The sequence below is a fragment of the Candoia aspera genome, chromosome 1 (genome assembly GCF_035149785.1).
Source record: "Candoia aspera isolate rCanAsp1 chromosome 1, rCanAsp1.hap2, whole genome shotgun sequence".
Classification (NCBI taxonomy): Eukaryota; Metazoa; Chordata; class Lepidosauria; order Squamata; family Boidae; genus Candoia; species Candoia aspera.
Genome location: NC_086153.1, coordinates 338253390 through 338273804, shown reverse-complemented (window position 1 = coordinate 338273804; position 20415 = coordinate 338253390). Strand labels below are relative to the sequence as shown.

At 44.4% G+C, this 20415-nt stretch overlaps 1 protein-coding gene across 1 annotated transcript; it reads right to left on the bottom strand.

The window, feature by feature from the left end:
• Positions 1-1987: 1987 nt before the first annotated feature.
• Positions 1988-19204, bottom strand: LOC134488460 (guanine nucleotide-binding protein subunit alpha-15-like). The gene is made up of 7 exons (XM_063290910.1): positions 19052-19204; positions 16729-16913; positions 14159-14313; positions 11777-11905; positions 7635-7764; positions 5628-5781; positions 1988-2296 (listed from the first exon to the last, which is right to left on the bottom strand). The coding sequence occupies exons 1-7, from the start codon at positions 19176-19178 to the stop codon at positions 2058-2060; spliced, it is 1119 nt and encodes a 372-aa protein (XP_063146980.1). The 5' UTR covers positions 19179-19204; the 3' UTR covers positions 1988-2057.
• Between the last annotated feature and the right edge of the window lie 1211 nt (positions 19205-20415).

Genomic DNA, 20415 nt, shown 5'->3' with positions numbered 1-20415 from the left:
GACCCTTGTTCCCACAGATTTGGTACCCTGACATTAGAACAATGTCTAGGGCAGTGTTTCTCAACCTCAGCAATTTTAAGCCACGTGGACTTCAACTCCCAGAATTCCCCAGCCAGCATGGCTGGCTGGGGAATTCTGGGAGTTGAAGTCCACACATCCTCAAGGTGCCGAGGTTGAAAAACACTGATCTACATTACGGTTGTATCGACATACTGCACTGGTTGTATCTACATGCTGACTGGGGAATTCTGGGAGTTGAAGTCCACACGGCTTAAGGTTCCTGAGATTGAGAAACACTGATCTTGGGCTATCAGACCTGGGCTGCAAAGTTCCAGTTGATCACTAGAGGGCTGATTACCTTTTGTGTGTATCTCTGCTGCCCTCTTGTGGTCATCCTGATGTAGGGGAAATATGGGAACCCTACTGAAATCCATAAAAGGGACGTGGTGGCGCTGCGGGTTAAACCACTGAGCTGCTGAGCTTGCCGATTGGAAGGTCGGCGGTTCGAATCCGCGTGACGGGGTGAGCTCCTGTTGCTAGTCCCAGCTCCTGCCAACCTAGCAGTTCGAAAACATGCCAATGTGAGTAGATCAATAGGTACTGCTTTGGCGGGCAGGTAATGGCGTTCCGTGTAGTCATGCCGGCCACATGACCACGGAAGTGTCTACGGACAAACGCCGGCTCTTCGGCTTTGAAACGGAGATGAGCACCGCCCCCTAGAGTCGGACACGACTGGACTTAACGTCAAGGGAAACCTTTACCTACTGAAATCCATACATAATAGGGAAGGACTGCCACTTTCCTTGTGAAACATGAACATGGAAGCTTTTTAAAAAAAAAAATGGGGTGGTGGTCTCTCTCTTTTTTGTTGCGAAGTGGTCAAAGCAGTTGGAGCAGAAAGAGGGCATCAGTCCAAGAAATAACCAGTAGAAAATTCAGAAGGCTGAGTCTCTCTTCCAGCCCACATTGTGGAGTTAAGCCCTGCGGCAGCAAATCCGATGAACTCAAGAAAGTGATCGAGCGATCAGTTTGCCCCCAGTTCTTTCTAAGAGTGCATTTCTTACCGATCTGAGCTCTGGGTTCTTATACAGTAATAAAATGCTCAAGGTAACACCCAAAACATGTAAAGGCTCTGTTAACCTACAAAAGCTTTATTCATTACAATTGTGTAAGCATTACCCACACACACTCACGCTCACACACACATTCGTACCCACTTGCCCTGCTGCATCCCGGCCAGATGATGCATGGGGAAGGCAGGAGTGCATAATTGGTAGATTACAGTAGTATCTGCCTAACCTGTAGATCCATTCATACATAATCATAGATACATGCACATATAATCTCCATCAGTGTTTCTCAACCTTGGCACCTTGAAGATGTGTGGTCTTCAACTCCCAGAATGCCCCATGGCTGGCTGGGGCATTCTGGGAGTTGAAGTCCACACATCTTCAAGGTGCCAAGGTTGAGAAACACCAATCTACATTATGGTTGTATCTAATAATCTGTAGATTACAGCTGGATGCACAAACAGGAAGCCTTTCAACCAGTCGCCTGTCCACCCTTCATTTTATCTGTTGAGAGTTGCATTTTGTCACACGTTCCACCATGCATCACCTCAGCTGCCCTTTCATGCTGCTGCGTGACGGTTACCTTTCTTATCTCTACTTGCTGTTTCAGAGTTGACACCCTTATCTCTTCAGCTTCTTGCTCCTTCTATCTGCCCAAATTTTAGCCATCCTGCCCTGTCTGCTTCTCCCAACATTGTAGTTCCTGTAACACATTGTGCAATGATGCCGTGTGAAGCCAAGCAACATGGGAGGTGTCGATCTCCTATTCGATGGTGCAGGTGCAATGTTATTTCAAAAAATCCTTCCCAGCGGTGAGTCTCCGGATTCACCTAGGACATCCAAGGTCCCCACCAGAAGATGCTGCAAGAGAGGTCAAAAGCACTGACCTACCACCCCGGCACATCTCAGGAGCCTGATTTCTCAATCCAGATGCAACATCTGGATTGCACCCCCAGCCACACTGCGGTCTGTCCGGCACTGGCCCCTTCAGACCAGGTTGAACTCTTCCAGGTAGCTTGCAAGAACGGCATCCTTGATGTCTGCAAAAACTGTGCAGATGTTCTGTGTGTCGGTGGCACAGGTATAATGGGGATAAAGGATCCTGGGTCTGAAGTGGGAAAGGGCTCCACCACGGAAAGGGCCATCGAGGGTTGAGATCTGCTGGAAGATGTCAGAATACATTTCCAGGATGAAGTGCTTGGCTGCATGAACATCTTGCTTAGGACCTGGGAAAGGAGGAGCAGAGAGTCAATGTGCTTTCCACGCGTGAACATGTGCTGGCCACAGCGCTTTATTATTTCTTTATTGTTTTGTTTTGGATTTTTACTGAGGGACGCCACCCAGAATCATAAATTACAAGTTGTGCGGCCTCACACGTCCCCTTAATTCCATAACTGTTTAAGTCAAATCCATTCAACTGTTGAATTCGTTAAGTTCATTCACGTAACGAAATGCCACAGTGAATGACGTGTCCAGGGGCAGCCACGGCTCCACGCCGCTGGGCGGAACGCGGCTGGCCTCGAGGCACCGACATCCCGTTCCGACCTTCCACAAACCTGCCATTATGGGGAGTCAGGATTAGGGGTGCCAAGGGGTGCCCAGCTAGCGTCGGCAAAATGGGAAGCCTCTTTTTCATCCAGAAGCTGCCGGAAACAGCTTAAAACAACAATTGCTTGAAGCTTGACGGCGTTTTCAAGCGAAATTCTAAGCAAAGGTGTGGCTAGCAGCATCAATACAAAGCCAGAGTGTTTTGCTCATTCAAATGCTGCAGGAAATGGCTTAGGGTTGGGCCCCACTTCACACTAACCACAATGTGTCCTGGCAACATCCTTCTGCATCTGTATCCCCACAAAGCTGCTTTCATCGCCTCCACAGCCCGGGCATGAGATGGGTGTGTCTTGTCCTTGGCTGACGTGGCTTTAAAGCTGCCTTTCCCCCCTGCTCTGAAACCAAGGGCAGCCTTAACACGTGCAAAGCCCATGAGGCTGCATTGCACCCATTCCCTTGGAGGGAAGACAGGGGACTCCAGAGACTGACTGCAAGAGAAGCGGTCGGGGAATCAGCAGTGCCCGTCTAGCTTTCTGCAGACTCAACGGTGGTCCCTCGGGAGTGGGGGCAATCTGTCCAACTAGCAACGACAATCTGAGGCCTGAAGAAACGTTGCCTGGGGAAGCCAGGGCGTGCCCACCCCGATCGATGCCAACGTAGCGTCTTGCAGCTCCATTTTTTTATTTGCTGCCTTTTGCACACTGGCTTCGTCTCTGATGCTCATAGAAAAGCTCAGAGTCCCTCTTGGGGGGGAGATGGGCAATAGCAAAAATTTGGGAAATAAATAGAATAAATAAAATAAAAAGGTACAACAAGCAAAGAGGGAGGTCCTATGATTCTTGCTGTTACACCCCACTTTTACGTTTGTACAACTCAAGATGGCATGCATAATGCTCCCGTCTCCTGTTTTCTCTACAACAACACGCTGCCCCCAGAGGTGAGGTTGGCCCCATCGCTCCCGGCCTTCCGGAGGAGCATTGCCGCCCCGCCTGGGGTGGAGAGGGGAACAAAGCTACGTGGGGAGGGCTGCTATCCTAGACCACTCCTCCCACACACAGCCTGTGTCTGATTCTCCTGCCACTTGGACTTTTTTACTTTTTTAGTCTTATTGTACAACTATTTATTAAGGGTAATTTTATATTTATATATTGCTGTTTTAATCGATTACTTTTACTGTAAACTGCCCAGAGTCCCCCACTGGGAGGAGATGGGCGGGGACAAATTAAATGCATTTGAAATTAAATGGGAGACGAGGGATTTTATTTGCACTATTCTACCATAATTATGTTAATTTAGTTTCTCTCATGGCCAAACATGGGAGACATGGTTTGGGCTAAAATTTCTGCGCACATTTTGGCTATCTATCTATCTATCTATCTATCTATCTATCTATCTATCTATCTATCTATCTACCTACCTACCTACCTACCTACCTACCTACTTATTTTTCAAATTTTGCTACCGCCCATCTCCCCAAAAAGAGGGACTCTGGGCAGTTTACAATAAAGTTAAAACTATAATAATAAACAATATCTTCGTTTGAAGGTTTGCTTAACGTATACAGCTGCTGCGAATTACAGGTAGTCCTCACTTAACAACCACAATTGGGACCAGAATTTTGGTTGCTAAGTTAAGTGGTCTTTAAGCAAATCTGACCTGATTTTACGACTTTTTTGCAGCGGTCATTAAGCAAGTCACCACGGCCATAAAACAAACCATGTGGTCATTAAGTGAATCATGTGGTTCCCCACTGATTTTGCTTGCCGGAAGCCGACTAGGAAGGTAGAAAATGGCGATCACGTGATCACGGGACGCTGCGACGGTCATAAATGTGAACCGGTTGCCAAGCACCCAAATTGTGATCACGTGACCGCGGGGATGCTTTGACAGTCATAAGTATGAGCACCAGTTGTGAGTCATTTTTTCCAGCACCATCGTAAGTCTGAACCATCACTAAACAAATGGTCATTAAGTGAGGACTACCTGTATTCTCCACTGCAATGCATTTTTCCATCTTATTCTCATGAATGTATGCATATTTTATGCATGCCCATTTTAAGCAGACTTATTTTTCCTTTCCTTCTCTCTTTGGGATTGGCAAAGTACATGGGCAAATTTAGAGAAATCCTATTTCGAAGGATGATTGAGACCTCACAGATTGGCTTCAAAGTGCAAAATTAGATCCTTTTGCATGCCAGCACAAATTAGGCCAATTCCTCTTTGATTCTACTAGACTGATTGATCAATTGATTGATTGATTGACTGACTGACTGATTATGTGCCATCAAGTTGTTTTCGACTCCCAACAACCACATAGATAGATTCTACTAGGCAGGGAGATAAATGGTTGCAATCTGCTCTATTTATCAAAAATAAAATCTACCCTAAATTTATTAAATTTTAATTTTAATAGATAAAAACTGGATTTATCTGCATTTATTCCTATTTCTCAGTGAGTTTGTGACCTTCGATTTGAAAAGAAAATGACTCAGCAGGGGGCAGCACTTGACCAACCTTAGGTGGCTTCAAAAGCTAAACAAGGGTAGACCTGGGTAGTCATTGGATGGGACACCACAAGGAAATCACAAAATGTAGCCTGGACTGGGAAGTTGAACCTCCTGGGAGAAAGCCAGGGCAAAACACATTTACCCAGAAAACTATGTGGATCTTCAGTGAAGTTCCCAGACGTTTTTGAGAAGAAAAAAAACTTTACATTTTAGATAAATACAGGGTGTCCCTAAAATTCTAGTGCAGTTTCAAGCTTTAATAACTGCAATTTTGAGCTTTAAGCTTTAATAATAAGAGATTTCCAGTGGTTCAAGCCAGTTTTCCAGCCCACAATGCCTTAATAATTGAGGTAACAAAAGAGCACCTTCCCCATAACTCAGGGAGGCAGATCCCAGTTTGCACCAATTTTGCAACCCACCCCTTCTAGAACATGCCCCTTTGCAGATGACCCCTCTCACCACTCCTCACCACTGCCTGTCTGCACAAAGCAGGAAATGTTACCTGGAAAACTGGGGAAATAGGCAGCCAGATCCGAGCTGAGGATCTTCTCCTCCAAAATATCCACTTTGTTGAGGAAGAGAATAATGGAGGTGTTCCAGAACCAGGGCAGCTCCAGAATGGTCCTAAAGAGATCTAAGCTCTCCCTCATTCGGTTCTGAGATGAGGGAGTGACAAATGGGGAAGAACAGAAGGAAAACATGCATGAAACCGCCATCAAGAGCAAGCAGCTGGATCAGGGGGAGACAGAGAGAGAGAGAGATACGGTAGATAGACAGACAGACAGAGTAGATAGACAGCTAGATAGATATAGATAGATTACATAGATAGATAGATGATAGATAGATAGATAGATAGATAGATAGATAGATAGATAGATAGATAGATAGAGATAGAGTAGACAGATGATGGATGGATGGATAGAGGCATAAATCTAAGCACCCCCAGATCAGACCAATGAATAGCAGCACAAGAACAGGCCCTAAGCACCAGATCCACAGAAGCAGGGGTCTACCACACTAGACAGGACCCGAGGGGCAGACTGTGCAGAGAGGCCTCAGAGACAGTCCAACACACAGTGGCAGGGCGTAAGATGCAGGCAGGAACAGCAGACGCTGAACGGCCCAACCAAGTAGCTGGCATTGTGTACAGGAACATCTGCACAGCGTATGGGCTGGACCCTCCCAAGTCCAGATGGGAGACTCCACAGAAGGTCGTGGAGAATGACAGGGCTAAGATCCTGTGGGACTTCCAGATCCAGACGGACAGGCAGGTCCTGGCCAATCAACCGGACATCGTGGTGGTAGACAAGGACCAGAAGACCACGGTGGTGATCGATGGAGCCGTGCCAAGTGACAGCAGCATCAGGAAGGAGGAGTTGAGAAGCTGGAGAGGTCCCAGGGCCTGGAGGAGGAACTGGGGCGGATGTGGAAAGGGAAGGCCAAAGGGGTCCCGGTGGTGGGAGGGGCACTCGGGGCTGTGACCCCCAAGCGGGGAGGGGGGCTCCAGCAGATCCCAGGAGCAACCTCAGCGCTCTCTGTCCAGAAGAGCGCAGTGCCAGGAACAGTCGAGATCCTGCGCAGGACCCTCAAACTCCCAGGCCTCTGGTGGAAGACCCGAGGTTGGGGAAGACACACACTGCCCATAGGGGTGAGAAGGGAATTTTATTTATTTTATTGGGAGCATAAATCTAAGCACCCCCAGACTAGACCAATGAAGCATGAAGATCTCAATGGCGAGAAGAGGAAGAGGAGGAGGAGGAGGAAGGAGATCAGCATGAATGCAAGGGTTCAAACTTTCTCAGGCTGCAGACTCATTTCCCGAAAAATGATTTTCATGCAAAAGGATTTTTGTTTTTCATGCAAAAGTCATTTCCCAAAACCACTGATCAAACAGGAAAGCTCTAACGAGACACTAGCAACAAAGCTTGTCGTAATTTATTTATGCACATGTATACAGGTACTCCTCAACTTACGACCATTCGTTTAGCGACCATTTGAAGTTACAACAGTGCTGGGAAATGTGACTTGAGACCAGTTCTCACACTTACAATTGTCACTGCGTCCTCAAGGTCACATGATCAAAATTCAGGTGCTTGGCAACCAGTATATATTTATGACAGTTGCAGTGTCCTGGGGTCATATGATCGCCATTTGCAACCTTGCCAGCTGGCTTCCAACAAGCAAAGTCAATGGAGGAAGTCAGATTTGCTTAAAGACTGCATGATTCACTTAATGACTGCAGCAAAACAGGTCGTAAAATCAGGCATGACTCACTTAACCACCACCTTGCTTAGCGATGGAAATTCCAATCCCGATTGTGGTTGTAAGTCGAAGACCACCTGTATATTAAAGTTATTGGTGGGGGGGTTGCCCTTAATCTCTCAAGGAACTCTATCAGGTTCTCCCACTTTGAAAAACCCTGGATTAGAGTGTCCTGTAAGGCATGGCTGGTAGGAATCCTGCACAATTCCCTCCCCCCGAGTATTCCTGTCTGAACACTGCTCCATACTTCAGTGTTATTCTCCTCCAGGGACTGGTCATATTCGCTGAGAGATGCCAAATAGATCATGGCAATCACGTTTTCGAAACAGTGGATCCATTTCCGGCGTTCGGATTTCTGCCCGCCAACATCGATGATCCTGAAAAAATAGAAATGAAAAAACCTACAGGGAACTGCTTTGAAATGAATGAAGGCATCCATTTAGCTAACTCAGGATTGTCTGCCCAGGTTAGAGTCAGCAATGTGGGTTTACCAAAGGGGGTGTTCTCAGTTTTTTCAAGGTCCCATGGAATTGAACCTAATTGCTCTGCCAGCAATGTCCGGTTTCTATCCATTGGAGGTGGGTTCAGAAGCATCAGAGAATCCTAGGATGGGAAGGGACTCTTAAGGCCATCTAGTCAAACCCTGGCTTGGTGCAGGAATCCAGATTAAAGCATCCAGGATGATTGGCTTGTATCTTCTGCTCAACCACATCCAGCAAAGGAGAGTTTGACGTCTCAGTAGATCAGGGATTTCACTGCTGAATTGTTCTTACTGTTGAGACAGTTTTCCTATGATATCCCCAAATAATAAGATTGCCAGAACAAATTCTACCCATCTGGTCCAGATTAAATGGGGCTTCTTGAGGGTCCTGGGGGGTGGACCAGATCATAAGTCTTCAAAGTGATAGCCCCCTATTTATTTATTTGAATTATAAGTCTTCAAAGTGACATCTATCTATCTGTCTATCTCTCTTTCTTAATTGAGACTTGACTTGACTTGACTTGACTTATAAGGCTACCTGACATTCTCCTGGAGGTATGGCTGGCCCCAATCCAGCTTCTTCTGGATTGGCAAACAGGCTCAATCCATTCTGTTTCAATTCGCTTTCGGCCCTTAGTTATTTTTAAGTGCCTTGATTGTAAGTTTGTAACTGCTCTTCTTTTTTATATATAGTATATTGTACATTTTATTTTCCTGTAATGGGTATTTTGCTGTATTTAACCTGCCTAGGTTGGGGTGGGATATACTGTAAATACTGTTAATTTAACAAATACATCTGGAATCAGCTTTCCTGCATTTGGAGAGCATTCTGTGGGGTCAGGGAACAGAACAGGTCTTGATCTGGGATCTTCCCTGTGATCTCCTTTTAGATATTTGTAAGCCACCATGTCTCTAGCAGTGCACAAATTTAATCAATAAAGGACACAAATTTAATCAATCAGTCAAATCAAGCAATCAATGAATCCAATAAATCCATGTTGATTGATTGATTGATATTCCCTTCTCTGTATTAATAGCCGTAGTATTATTTTCTTTCGATTTTTTTCCTTTCTTTCTTGATTGCATAGTTTTAGTAAATAACATTATTACTTTACTATTGTTTATTTTTTGATGTTATGTAAATATATTGGTCAAATTCCTTGTATGTCTAATCATACTTGGCCAATGAAGTATTCTATTCTATTCTATTCTATTCTATTCTATTCTATTCTATTCTATTCTATTCTATTCTATTCTATTCTATTCTATTCTATTCTATTCTATTCCATTCCATTCCACTCCATTCCATTCTTCTCTGTATTCTAAAATCTAACTATTCCTAGTTCTCTCAACCCCTCTACCTAGGATTTGTTTCCAGTCCTCTGACCATCCTCAATGTTCTTCTCTGAACCTGCGTGAGTTCATCTCACTCCTTCTTAAAAGATTAGAAGCATGACTCATGAAAGCCAAGGAAGCTTGGCGAGTATGCTTATTTGCCAAATTTCGTAAACGTGATTAAATTATGCCTGACATTTATTTACTGAATTTCTTCCCACTTGTTTACCCCAAAGGCCTCCAGAGTGGAATAGACAGGGGAGTCTGCAGGGTGAGGTCAAAAATGTCCAGACGGTGGTCATGATGTGTGATCACAGACCCTGGAGCCCTCTGGGGGACAGACTTACAGTCTAAAATCCATGATACAGGAAGAGAGAGAGAGAAAGAGAGAGAGGAGGAGGAGGAGGAGGAGGAGGAGGCGGAGAGGAAGAAGACAGAGAAGTTCAGGCACCCTTTCTATTGTCTTCTCCAAGAGGGACAATTCCTTTGACCCTCATCCCATTCACAGCATCATTTAACTCTTGATATGATGAGATGAATCAGGAATTGTCCATCCCAGGGCAGCAACAGGAAGGTGTTGATGCAGAGAAATATCAGAGATAACGATATAATTGTAATCATAATTATATTATTAATTATATTAGGCTTATAATTAATATAACAAAACATATAAAGCAGAAAATTTTGCAACTGAAATTTGAAACGAAACTACAATTCTTCCTACTAGGTATAATCCCAGAAAAAAGTCAACAAGAAGCATCATAATTTAATGGGATACACGCTTTGTCCAATACTGGAAGAAAGATATAATCCTGACAATATCTAATCAGGAACTTAAACTCAGATAATATGCAGCAACGGCAAAATTAACAGTATATATTCACAACAGAAGCTTAACCAAATTTAAGCAAGTTATGCAATACATCACTCAGCATGGCAAATATAAACATTTACAGCCATGTTTTCCAACCTTGGCCACTTTAAGATGTGTGGACTTCAACTTCCAGAATTCCCCAGCCAGCATGCTGGCTGGAGAATTCTGGGAGTTGAAGTCCACAAATGCTGGCTGGGGAATTCTGGGGGTTGAAGTCCACAAATGCTGGCTGGGGAATTCTGGGGGTTGAAGTCCACAAATGCTGGCTGGGGAATTCTGGGGGTTAAAGTCCACAAATGCTGGCTGGGGAATTCTGGGGGTTGAAGTCCACAAATGCTGGCTGGGGAATTCTGGGGGTTGAAGTCCACAAATGCTGGCTGGGGAATCCTGGGGGTTGAAGTCCACCCATCTTAAAGATGCCAAGGTTGAAAAAACTGATTTACAGCCTGGCTTCTGAGGAGGCCCAGTGTTTATTAAAAACTGTGAATTAGCAGAAGCACAAAAAAGAAGCTGAAAAGTCTTTTCCTTTTTTCATTTCCCTCCTCCCCCCCCTTTTTTAATCTATTGGTATTTTAATTGTTGTCAAATTTGCTTTATTTTCTCTTTTCCTTTTCAATATGTACAAAGAACATTAAGTAACAATACAGTGATATTAAGTAATCCGCTTAAGTCTGAAACCTTTACTGTATAACAAATATTTTATTGTTATATTCAATTCTGGATGAAAAAGCCAGATATTCCTGTGCTTACTGACATTTTAAACCATAATTAAGATATATAATATTGCTTGCTCTTATTGTATCCTCAATGGCTTAAACTATTTAAACGTTAGCGTGTTAATAATTTTTAATCAACACCGTATAAATACCACTGTATCAGAATAATATAATGTAATGCAATTTTATAATAACATTACTAATAATGCTAGTATAATATAATGTTATTTTAATTATACAACAATATAATTAAAATATATTTTCATAAAAAGATTTTATAAAAATACATTTTTTAAAAAAAGAACTGAGGAGAGAACGTAGACCTCCCAGGGAAGGTCAAATACTCAGCTCGGGGAATCATTTCAAAGGTGTTTCAATTGCGTCTCCGACTCAAATGAATGAATTGAAACAGAAAGCCCACTGAACAGTTGAATTGAATTGTCCGACTCCAAATCAATTCAAACGATTCCCATGCTTCTGTGCGTGCGCAAAAAAAGCCCTGCAGATTTGACCCCGTTAGATGACCCAATCGGAACGTCTGAATCTGCATGGGATCAATTTTCCACATCAACTTAAATCACCAAATCCAATCCTGTCAATCCGATGAATTGTGGTGGGCAAAACGTGCCAAGTTCAACTCGTCCTCAGTGCAAAACAACCCCTAATTTGGCGGTGAAACACGTGGTTTTTGCAAGATCTCAGGGGTGAGATTGCAATACGTTCCAATCTCATCAGATTGAGGCATTGTTCTGTAATCTCTCCCATTGGGGGAGAGGGGCGGTAATATAAATCTAATAAACAAACAAACAAACAAATAAATAAATCTGTGCTCACGTGTCACTTTTGCACAAGGACACACAGCCTCTCAGAAGCTTACTGAATCTTTCCTGAATATTCAATCTTTTGATTCTGTTATATCCTTATATTTAGGAATCCATTATAGGCACCTGGGGATGAATCCATCACACCCTTTTTCTGTTCACCTTAGCATCACCTTCTGCACCAAGAAGCAGTACTCATTAATGCCAGTCGTTGGCACGCGAGTCCTCAAGATATCCTGGGCACTTGGCACGTATCCTTCGGAAGCAATGCGGTCCAGGTTTGAAAGGAAGCTGAAACAGAGACTCCTGTCATTCTGGGCAAATCACCGCGCTGCTCTGACAAAATAACTCGAAGTTAATGCAGGCATCTCTTAGTGCCGTGTTTCTCAAACCTGGCAACTTTAAGAGGGGTGGATTTCAAAAGCTTCCCTTTTTTTTTTTCCTTTTAAGCTTTCAAAGAAAGCGTATAAACAAACGCAAACAGAAAACAGAAAACAGATAAAGAAAATCAAGGAATAAAGCATGAATAAGCAAGCAAGGGTTCTGAAAATGTCAAGGAGGGTGTAGTTCTCCGGTATATCATTAGTAAATTGTGTTGAATGTATCATTTTAAATGACTAAAAATCATCGTGAAGCTTTAAGCAAGGATCAGTATCAAAAACCAGGGATAATACGGTGCCTATCACCCCATAGAATTTTAAGATACAGTAGACTGAGTCAAAAGTGAGAATCTGTTCTGTTCTCATAGCCATGAGGTTGAGGGACGAAGTTCATACGTAAAAACAAAACCCCAAAATTTGGGATGGGGTACAAATTCATGTCTGGTTATTAAGCAAATATAGATGGCTGCCCATCTCATACGTTTCTATCTGCTTTCATGGATTTTTTTTCTAGTTCTGTACGCCACCCAGAGTGCACTGGAGTTGGGCGGCTAATCAATTCAAACAAACAAACAAAATACATTCAACAATTGAAAACAAAATCAAAACATATAAAACCACCATTAAAAAAAAACATAACATAGAATAGCTGCTGGGAACATTCACCACGTCCCAAGTTCAAATCAAGCATAAAACAGGCTCACCCTTACTGCCAGGGCTCCAGGCTAGATGGCAAAGCCAGGTTTTTAATGCCTTGCGAAAATTAAATTCTGTTATAGTCCAGGAAAAAAAAGAACTCCCAAAATCTCAAGGCAGGGGGGCAGGGCAGATCTTATAGGGATTGGGAGTGTGCTCCACGACAGAGCATCAGGGGAGAATCCTCATCTTCCGATTCTCTTCCGGTGTATCTCCCAAGGATCAGGGACTCTCATCCCCCTTAGCATCCAGCCCTAACCCAGGCAGGACTTTAAAGATGTCAAGTAGCTGCACAATTTCCAGAAGGTTTCAAAAATGCCAAATAAATGCAGAACCCCAGAATTTGCAAGAAGAATTTCTGCCCTGAGTGATTGTGGATTCATTAAAAGGTAATCTTTGGACGACCTGAAACTTTCTTCCCAGGTTTTAGGGGTGTTTTTTGAGCCAGTTGGGCTGAGATGCCTTTTAGGAGATAAGCTAGCAGTGGATTTTATCCTTTGTCTCCTGATCTTGTAGATCTACTCTGTTTTCTGTTTCTTTCCCAAAATCTCTCACAAAAGATTACAGCCAACACCTTCCAGTGCACTGGGAAACAAACATTCCTGCAGTTATATGACAGTATTGGGTTTACCCCATTAGTGTATGGGCCACTGTGTTTTGCAACAATGGAGGTTGCTGGATGGTCTTCAAGGGCAGCCCTAAGCAGCATGCATTACAGTAGTCCATCTGTGGTGGGGATGAGGGAAGAGTGACTGTTCCCAGCATCTTCAGCTCCAGAAAGAGTTGCAACCCACTGATGCTGGGCAAAAACCCCTCCTGGCCACAGCTTCCACCACATTCAAAATCTAGAAGACCCCCACATTTTCTGGGGGAACACAGCCCCATCTAGAACTAAAGTTGGTACTGTCCCACAGTCAGATGGCCACAGCCCCCTTCTTGCCACAGAGTTAATTCACAACCTGCTTCTCCCCACCCAGAACCTTCCAACCTCTAGACATGAACTCATGGCTTCCACCATGCAGGGGCAGAGATGGACAGATGTCAACTGTAGAGTGATAATCCCAAAGCATCAGAGAAGCTCCTCAATGGCTTCATGTAGATGTTAGAGGAGAAAGGGGAGAGGGTTGAGCATTGTGGCCAAGGGCTAGACCAGTGCTTCTCAACCTTGGCAACTTGAAGAGGTGTGGACTTCAACTTTGCTGGCTGGGGAATTCTAGGAGTTGAAGTCCACACCTCTTCAACTTGTCAAGGTTGAGAAGCATTGGTCTAGACCTTTCATCCCTCACATACACTACCCACTCAGGAAGCAGCTGAACCACTGAACAACCACAGTGCCAAGAAATCCAAAAGGACTGGTAGGGTCATGTCCCCCCTCTCCGCCCTATCATAGACCATCAACGCAAGCTAAGAACATGACATGGTGGCCCCCAAACCTGGAATTAGAGTAGTCTAGAGCAAGGGGACTCACTAGGCAGTAGAATCAAGCAGGTGGAATTCACTTCTCCTCTGGTAACAGGTTCTGATTCCAGCATCCTTCCAGAGGTCTCCGATGATCCTTGCATGGCAGGGCTCCATTGTGACCACTTTATAGGTGTCCACTTCCAGAAGCTGCTGGGCATTTTGCTGGAGAAAGAAAAGGGCAGAGCGGAAAACGCTGGTGTAGAGAAATATTAGAGGCGTACTGCAGAGGGGACGTGCTTCGCGGAAGGCTGTCCACTGAAAGACAGTGGCCATGGAGGTGTGAAGTGATTTCATGACAGCAGTAGGCTCTGGGTCACAATCAACCAATATAGAAAAAAACGGAACCTCCATGTTCATAGGGAGTCTATCTCTGTGTACTTGTCATGAGTAAGGACAGTACTAGTCCCTAGGGGGCAACAACAAGGAAGGGCATATCTTTGCCATTCCTCTTGTTAGTCTTCTGGAGCAGCCTTTCTTAACCTGTTGACCCTGGAGGAACCCTTGAAATATTTTTCAGGCCTCGGGGAACCCCTGCATGTTCAGGCTCAAATATAAGCCAGAAGTTACCAAATTATTATACTCATTTCACGCGTAGACCTATATATACAGGTAGTCCGTGCTTAATGACCATTTGTTTAGCAACGGTTCAGACTTACAACAGTGCTGAAAAACCAACTTGCAACCTATCCTTGCACTTATGACCACTGCAGTGTCCCATGGTCACGTGATCGCCATTTTCGACCTTCCCAGCTGGCTTCCAGCAAGCAAAATCAATGGGACTGCGTGATTTGTTTAATGACCACGTGGTCATTAACAACCACAGTGATTCGCTTAACAATTGCCATGAAAAAGGTCATAAAATCGGGTTGGATTTGCTTAATGACCACTTCGCTTAGCAACCAGAATTCTGGTCCCAATTGTGGTCATTAAGCGAGGACTACCTGTATGCATTAACATGTTCTTAAACTAAAAATAAAGAATGAAATGCACCTCTTTAATGTGAAGTTGCCTGAATCTGAAATAATTTTTTTAGTAAATTATGAGCTCCCAGGGAACACTTAGTGACCCCTTGTGGAACCCTAGGGTTCCATGGAGCCCTGGTTGAGAAACCCTGTTCTGGAGGAAACCAGTAGGCCATTGTGGGAAATAGGGTATACACAGAGTGGAAAAAACAAATAATTCTAAGTTCTGTACAAAACAGACCCATCTGGAACGGTCTATTGGGATATAACTAAAAATATTTCAAGGATGCAGGGAACAATGGAAACTCAAAAAATCCCTTATTTTTCATTACAGAACAGCAAAACTTAAGTGTGATTGTAGTCCATGCTGAGTGCTATTGACCACCTAACCTATAGAAAAATTGGTAAATGGAATTATTTTAAAATGTTTAAAAAACATAACAAACAACAAAAGCAACAGCCATTTGTTGCCTCCTACCCATTTGCTACAGGATCTTTAATTTAAAAACAAATTAAAATAATCCTTTCACCAATGATTAAAAATCACCCCCTTAATCCATTTTTCTGTAAATTAAACAGTAACACTCAGCATGGATTATCTCCCCTACCTCTAAAGCAAAATAATGATGGAGCACAGCCTTTTTTCTAATTACTATTGTTTCCTATAGTAGAACACTTAAAATAAAGTGGAGCAAAACTCCTTGGATGCTCCTGGGCCAATTAGCTCAACCTACCTCACAGGGTTGTTGTAGGGATAAAAAGAAACCAGCCCCTTGTGTAAACCACCCTGAGCTCCCGGGGGAATGTTGGACTATGACTCTAACTAATAATAACACTCTTGTTATAAGCATCGAATATGTGAAAAGATTTTTCCAGGCTGCAAATATTGGAGCAGCGAATGTTTTATACACCTCTAGTGGGCAACAGAGAGCCAGTTTGGTCTAGTGGTTCAGGCACTGGGCTAGAAACTGGGAGGCTGTGAGTTCTAATCCTGCCTTAGGCACAAAGCCAGCTGGGTGACCTTGGGCCAGCCACTCTCTCTCAGCCCTGGGAAGGGGGCGATGGCAAACCACTTCCAAAAAATCTTGCCAAGAAAACTGCAGGGACTTGTCCAGGCAGGCTCCAAGAATGAGACACGATTGAACGGATTTTAAAAAAAGGGGAAACAGAGACCTGGCCAAAGAGATGTTGCACGTATATGGTTACTGTCATGTTTGCCGTTACAATGTTTAATGTACATCGTAACGTTTCGCATGCCATGGTGCTGACGCGCGTTCCGGTTGGGAGGGAGCTGCTGGGAGACCTTGTACCAGGCTTCTATCTCTATTCATTGGGATGGAATGTGTTTGGGTTATCGTTTGTGTTCAAGGTCCTTTTTGCCCGTTGATTAGCAGAACGTGTTAGGAACACCTGGGATGGGGAATTTGAAACAGTTGAGCGAAGGAGGAGGGATCACGTTCGCACCGAGGGTTTTTAGTTTGTATTTGGTGCGCTTTTGCTCATTCTCAGCTTTCTTTGTACTTGCACACTATTCTTAAATAAACCAGATTTGATTCAAGCTCTTGCTTGTGAGTCTGAGTATAATTTAGGATAGGCAACCATTACAGTTACTCACTGCATTCTCTTCCTGGGCATACGGAATCTGAAGGCTCTCCATGGCTTTGATCATGGCCTGCATGGATGCAAAGATGTTCTGATACACCACTTTGGCAAAGTCTTTCCGATCCTCTTCCGTGTATCCCACGCCGTGGATAATCCGCATCTGTTTGATGAAGGTACTCTTCCCACTCTCCCCAGTGCCTGATTGGAAATGCACAAAAAACACAGCCCCAGTGCTTGATTTTCCAGCAGAACATCTGGCTCAAAGTCTATTCCACCTTCTCCAGCCTTTGTACAAAAGCCCAGATGCTGCTGCATCGTCATCGCCACCATCCTCGCCATCACCAACACCCACCATTAAAATGAAACACAGAGAATTGCACCAGGTGGTGTGCAAGGCCACCACAATCACATGCGATTTCAGCATTCCAGGTGAGAACTCAGGAGCCTGGCAACTTCACAAAGATTTCCTTTAATGGTACTGGGCCCTCAAAGGCACTTTCGCAGCTGAAGGCACTGGGCTGCCAACCCCAGCATTAAGCTGTAGGTGATGGGGAAGACCTTAGGAGAGCAGGGATCCATGCAAGAGACCAAATTCTATCTTTTCAGGAGGAAAGGATCAATGGTTCGGGGCAAAACCCCTGAGTTACCTGCAGAAGTTAGCTGGTTTGATCCCTGACAATTCCAATTCAAAAGAAGGAGGGAATAAAACAGAGGGAAGGTCTTTCTCTAGACCAGTGTTTCTCAACCTTAGCAACTTTAAGGTGGGTGGACTTCAACTCCCAGAATTCCCCAGCCAGCATCTAGACCAGTGTTTCTCAACCTTAGCAACTCTAAGGTGGGTGGACGTCAGCTCCCAGAATTCCCTAGCCAGCATGCTGGCTGGGGAATTCTGGGAGTTGAAGTCCACACATCTTCAGGTTAAAAGGCCACTTTCCAAGGCTGATGGCTTTAGTGTCACACAATCATTTATATGCAATTGAACCCCGCTTTTAACCGTGGCCACTTCCAAATCAAATGTGGAAATCTGTGCCATTCTCTGAGTTACTGACATCTAACTTCAGATTCACTGTCTCAACTCCAAAAGTATTTTCACTGCAGGTGACACAGAGCCAGCCAACAGCTCCAACAGCTTTTTTCCTGCTGCTTTGACCAGGATGAACCAATAAAAGGGCATGTGGTTAACAATAATATTTGCAACTCCAGGAGTAGATTTTGCTTGCTTTTGGCATGTATCGTGGACATTTCTCATAACAAGCATTCATCATCGAAGGAGCCCCCGACGTCATTGTTAGATCTGGCTGATAAATTCTGTAAACACTTGGCTTTTACATTACAAAAGAGAGGCACATTTTTGCTCTATGGTCCAAGGAAACACAGAAGGACCTCACCCGGGTGGGATGGACAAGATTTTGGGCTTTTCTCTTAGCATTCCTTTGCAGTTTGGGAAGGAAAAAAATAGTCTGTCTGCCTTAAAGCTCTACGCTAAAAGTGGGCGGAGCTTCCATCACACCATTGCAGGAGCCATCTTGAGTTTTTTGACCGTAACGTGTGTCTACAGGGGATCTTTGTGTTTTAACTGCTAACACCAAACTAAAGCTAAACTTTCCCTGCCCCAATTTAGCATTTTGCTTCAGATTTTACATTTTGGACCGCTGGAAGAGAATTGCCCCCAGAAGGGGGATCTGGAAGAATCAGGAGAGGCCTTCAGATCACCCTTCTTCCTTTTTTTAAAAATAGAATTCATGAATGACACAGGAAACCATTATCAACAGACTATGATAGATAACCCTGTGGAGGATAGAAACGGAGGAAAGATTACTCTTCCTGTGGGCTAATGAAAAGTATTCATGCCAATGGCTATCCAGCCCATAATACCACATACTTCCAGCCCCCTCCTGCTTCCTTTGTTAAGAACATAAATAAATAAAGGTGTATGTTTCCTATACTTCAAACTCAACTCCTAGTGACTTCATGGACAAGTTGGTATTTACCAAAAGTGGAACCTACCCATGGACTTCAACTCCCAGAATTCCCTAGCCAGCCATTCTGGCTGGGGAATTCTGGGAGTTGAAGTCCACCCATCTTAAAGTTGCCAGCTTTAAAACACTGTTCTAAAGGAACAACACAGTCTGTGCAGTTTCCTTGGCAACTGTGTGGAAGTGTTTTTCCCTTGCCTCCTCTGCCTGACTTTCCAGTCTAGCCAATCATTCGGGGATCTCCTATTGGTCTCCCATCCAAGTGCGAATCAAGTCCAATTCTGCTTAGCTCCCGATGTTGAATAATCAAGACATGCGTACATATCCATATCCACAATATAGATATAGTTATATACTCACCCAACAGAAGCAGCTTCAGTTCCCATCGATCCCGTTTCTTCTGTTCCTGAAGTTGCCGGCTGATTTCTTTATCTATCACAATGGCATTTTTCTCATCTTCGGACAAAAAGCACAGGCACCAGACCATGATGCTTTGCCCCCAGATGCTTCCAAACTCGGAGGGGGAGCCCTGAAATCTCCACGTCAGGATCTGAAACGGGAGCAGGGGCCGAGCCTCTCCGCCAGTGTCCCGCCTGAGCAGATGGGCATCGATCCTTCCCTGGAAGGTGGTGCCCAGCAGAAAGTGTTTGGAGATCAAGTTTCAGCAACAGAAAAAAACTTGGCAATGTGGGCTGGGACGTCTCCACCGTCAGCATTCACGGGAAGCTCCTGTCAGTGGGGGTTTCAAGCCCCATTCTGGATAGCAGTTCCTTGTCATTTGTGTTTCGGATCCAGCAAGTGTTTTATTTCAGGCTCCTTTCAGGATTTTCTACGATCAGACATCTAGCTCTTTTCCATTTTCTCATATATATACGGTATATATAAAAGTAAAAGCTGGGAGTGAGAGAGAAAGAGAAAGAGAAGTTACACAAAGCAGGATGGAAACTGCACGTTCATTCCCCCCAAGTTTCATTTCCTTGTTCCCTCTTAAAGCGTCCGTGCCGTAGCCTGGGACGAGGAAAGCAAGTTATGTTCATCGGCCAAGCTTGCAATCTGCACCCTTTTTTGTGTGGGTAAAGCTGTTTTGCTTTGATTTTGGGGGCAGGGGGAGAGACTTGGGGTTCCTTCGAAGAAACTGGGGTTTCTTTGGTGCCAAGGACCCTCTTCCTAAGTTGCTAAAATAGATTTCACATTTCCCACCCGGTTAATCAGGGGCCACCTTGAAACAAAGCCATCTGCGTCCAGACCTCCAGCATGAATTTTCCAGCTCAGCACGTCTGGCATGAAGCTGACCTCATTTATCTTCTCCTCTCTCCCCTAAGCTGCCCCTCTGTCTGGATACCCTCCATGAAAGCGGTTGCCCGCTCCTTTTATTCCACTTCAGAGGTACCAGGCAAAGCCCTAAGTCGAGCTCAGCCCCTGTCCACTGTGGAAGGGGGCACGCCCATGCTGCTTGTGGAAAAGCAACACAGAAGTGGTTTGCCACTGGTTTCTTCCATGATGTGTTTTTTCTATTTCTCACTTTAATCAAAATGATTTTATTTCCTGGTGGCCTCCCTTCCCAGGACTAAACAGGCTTCACTCCTGCTTAGCTTCTGAGCCCAGAAAAAGTCAGCCAGGGGCTAACACCTGCTGAGACAATTCTATCATTAAGCCTACATTCATTGGTTTGACCTTAACCCTAGTCTAGCTTCCAGCCCTTTATTTTCTCAGGGTCCAAGGAT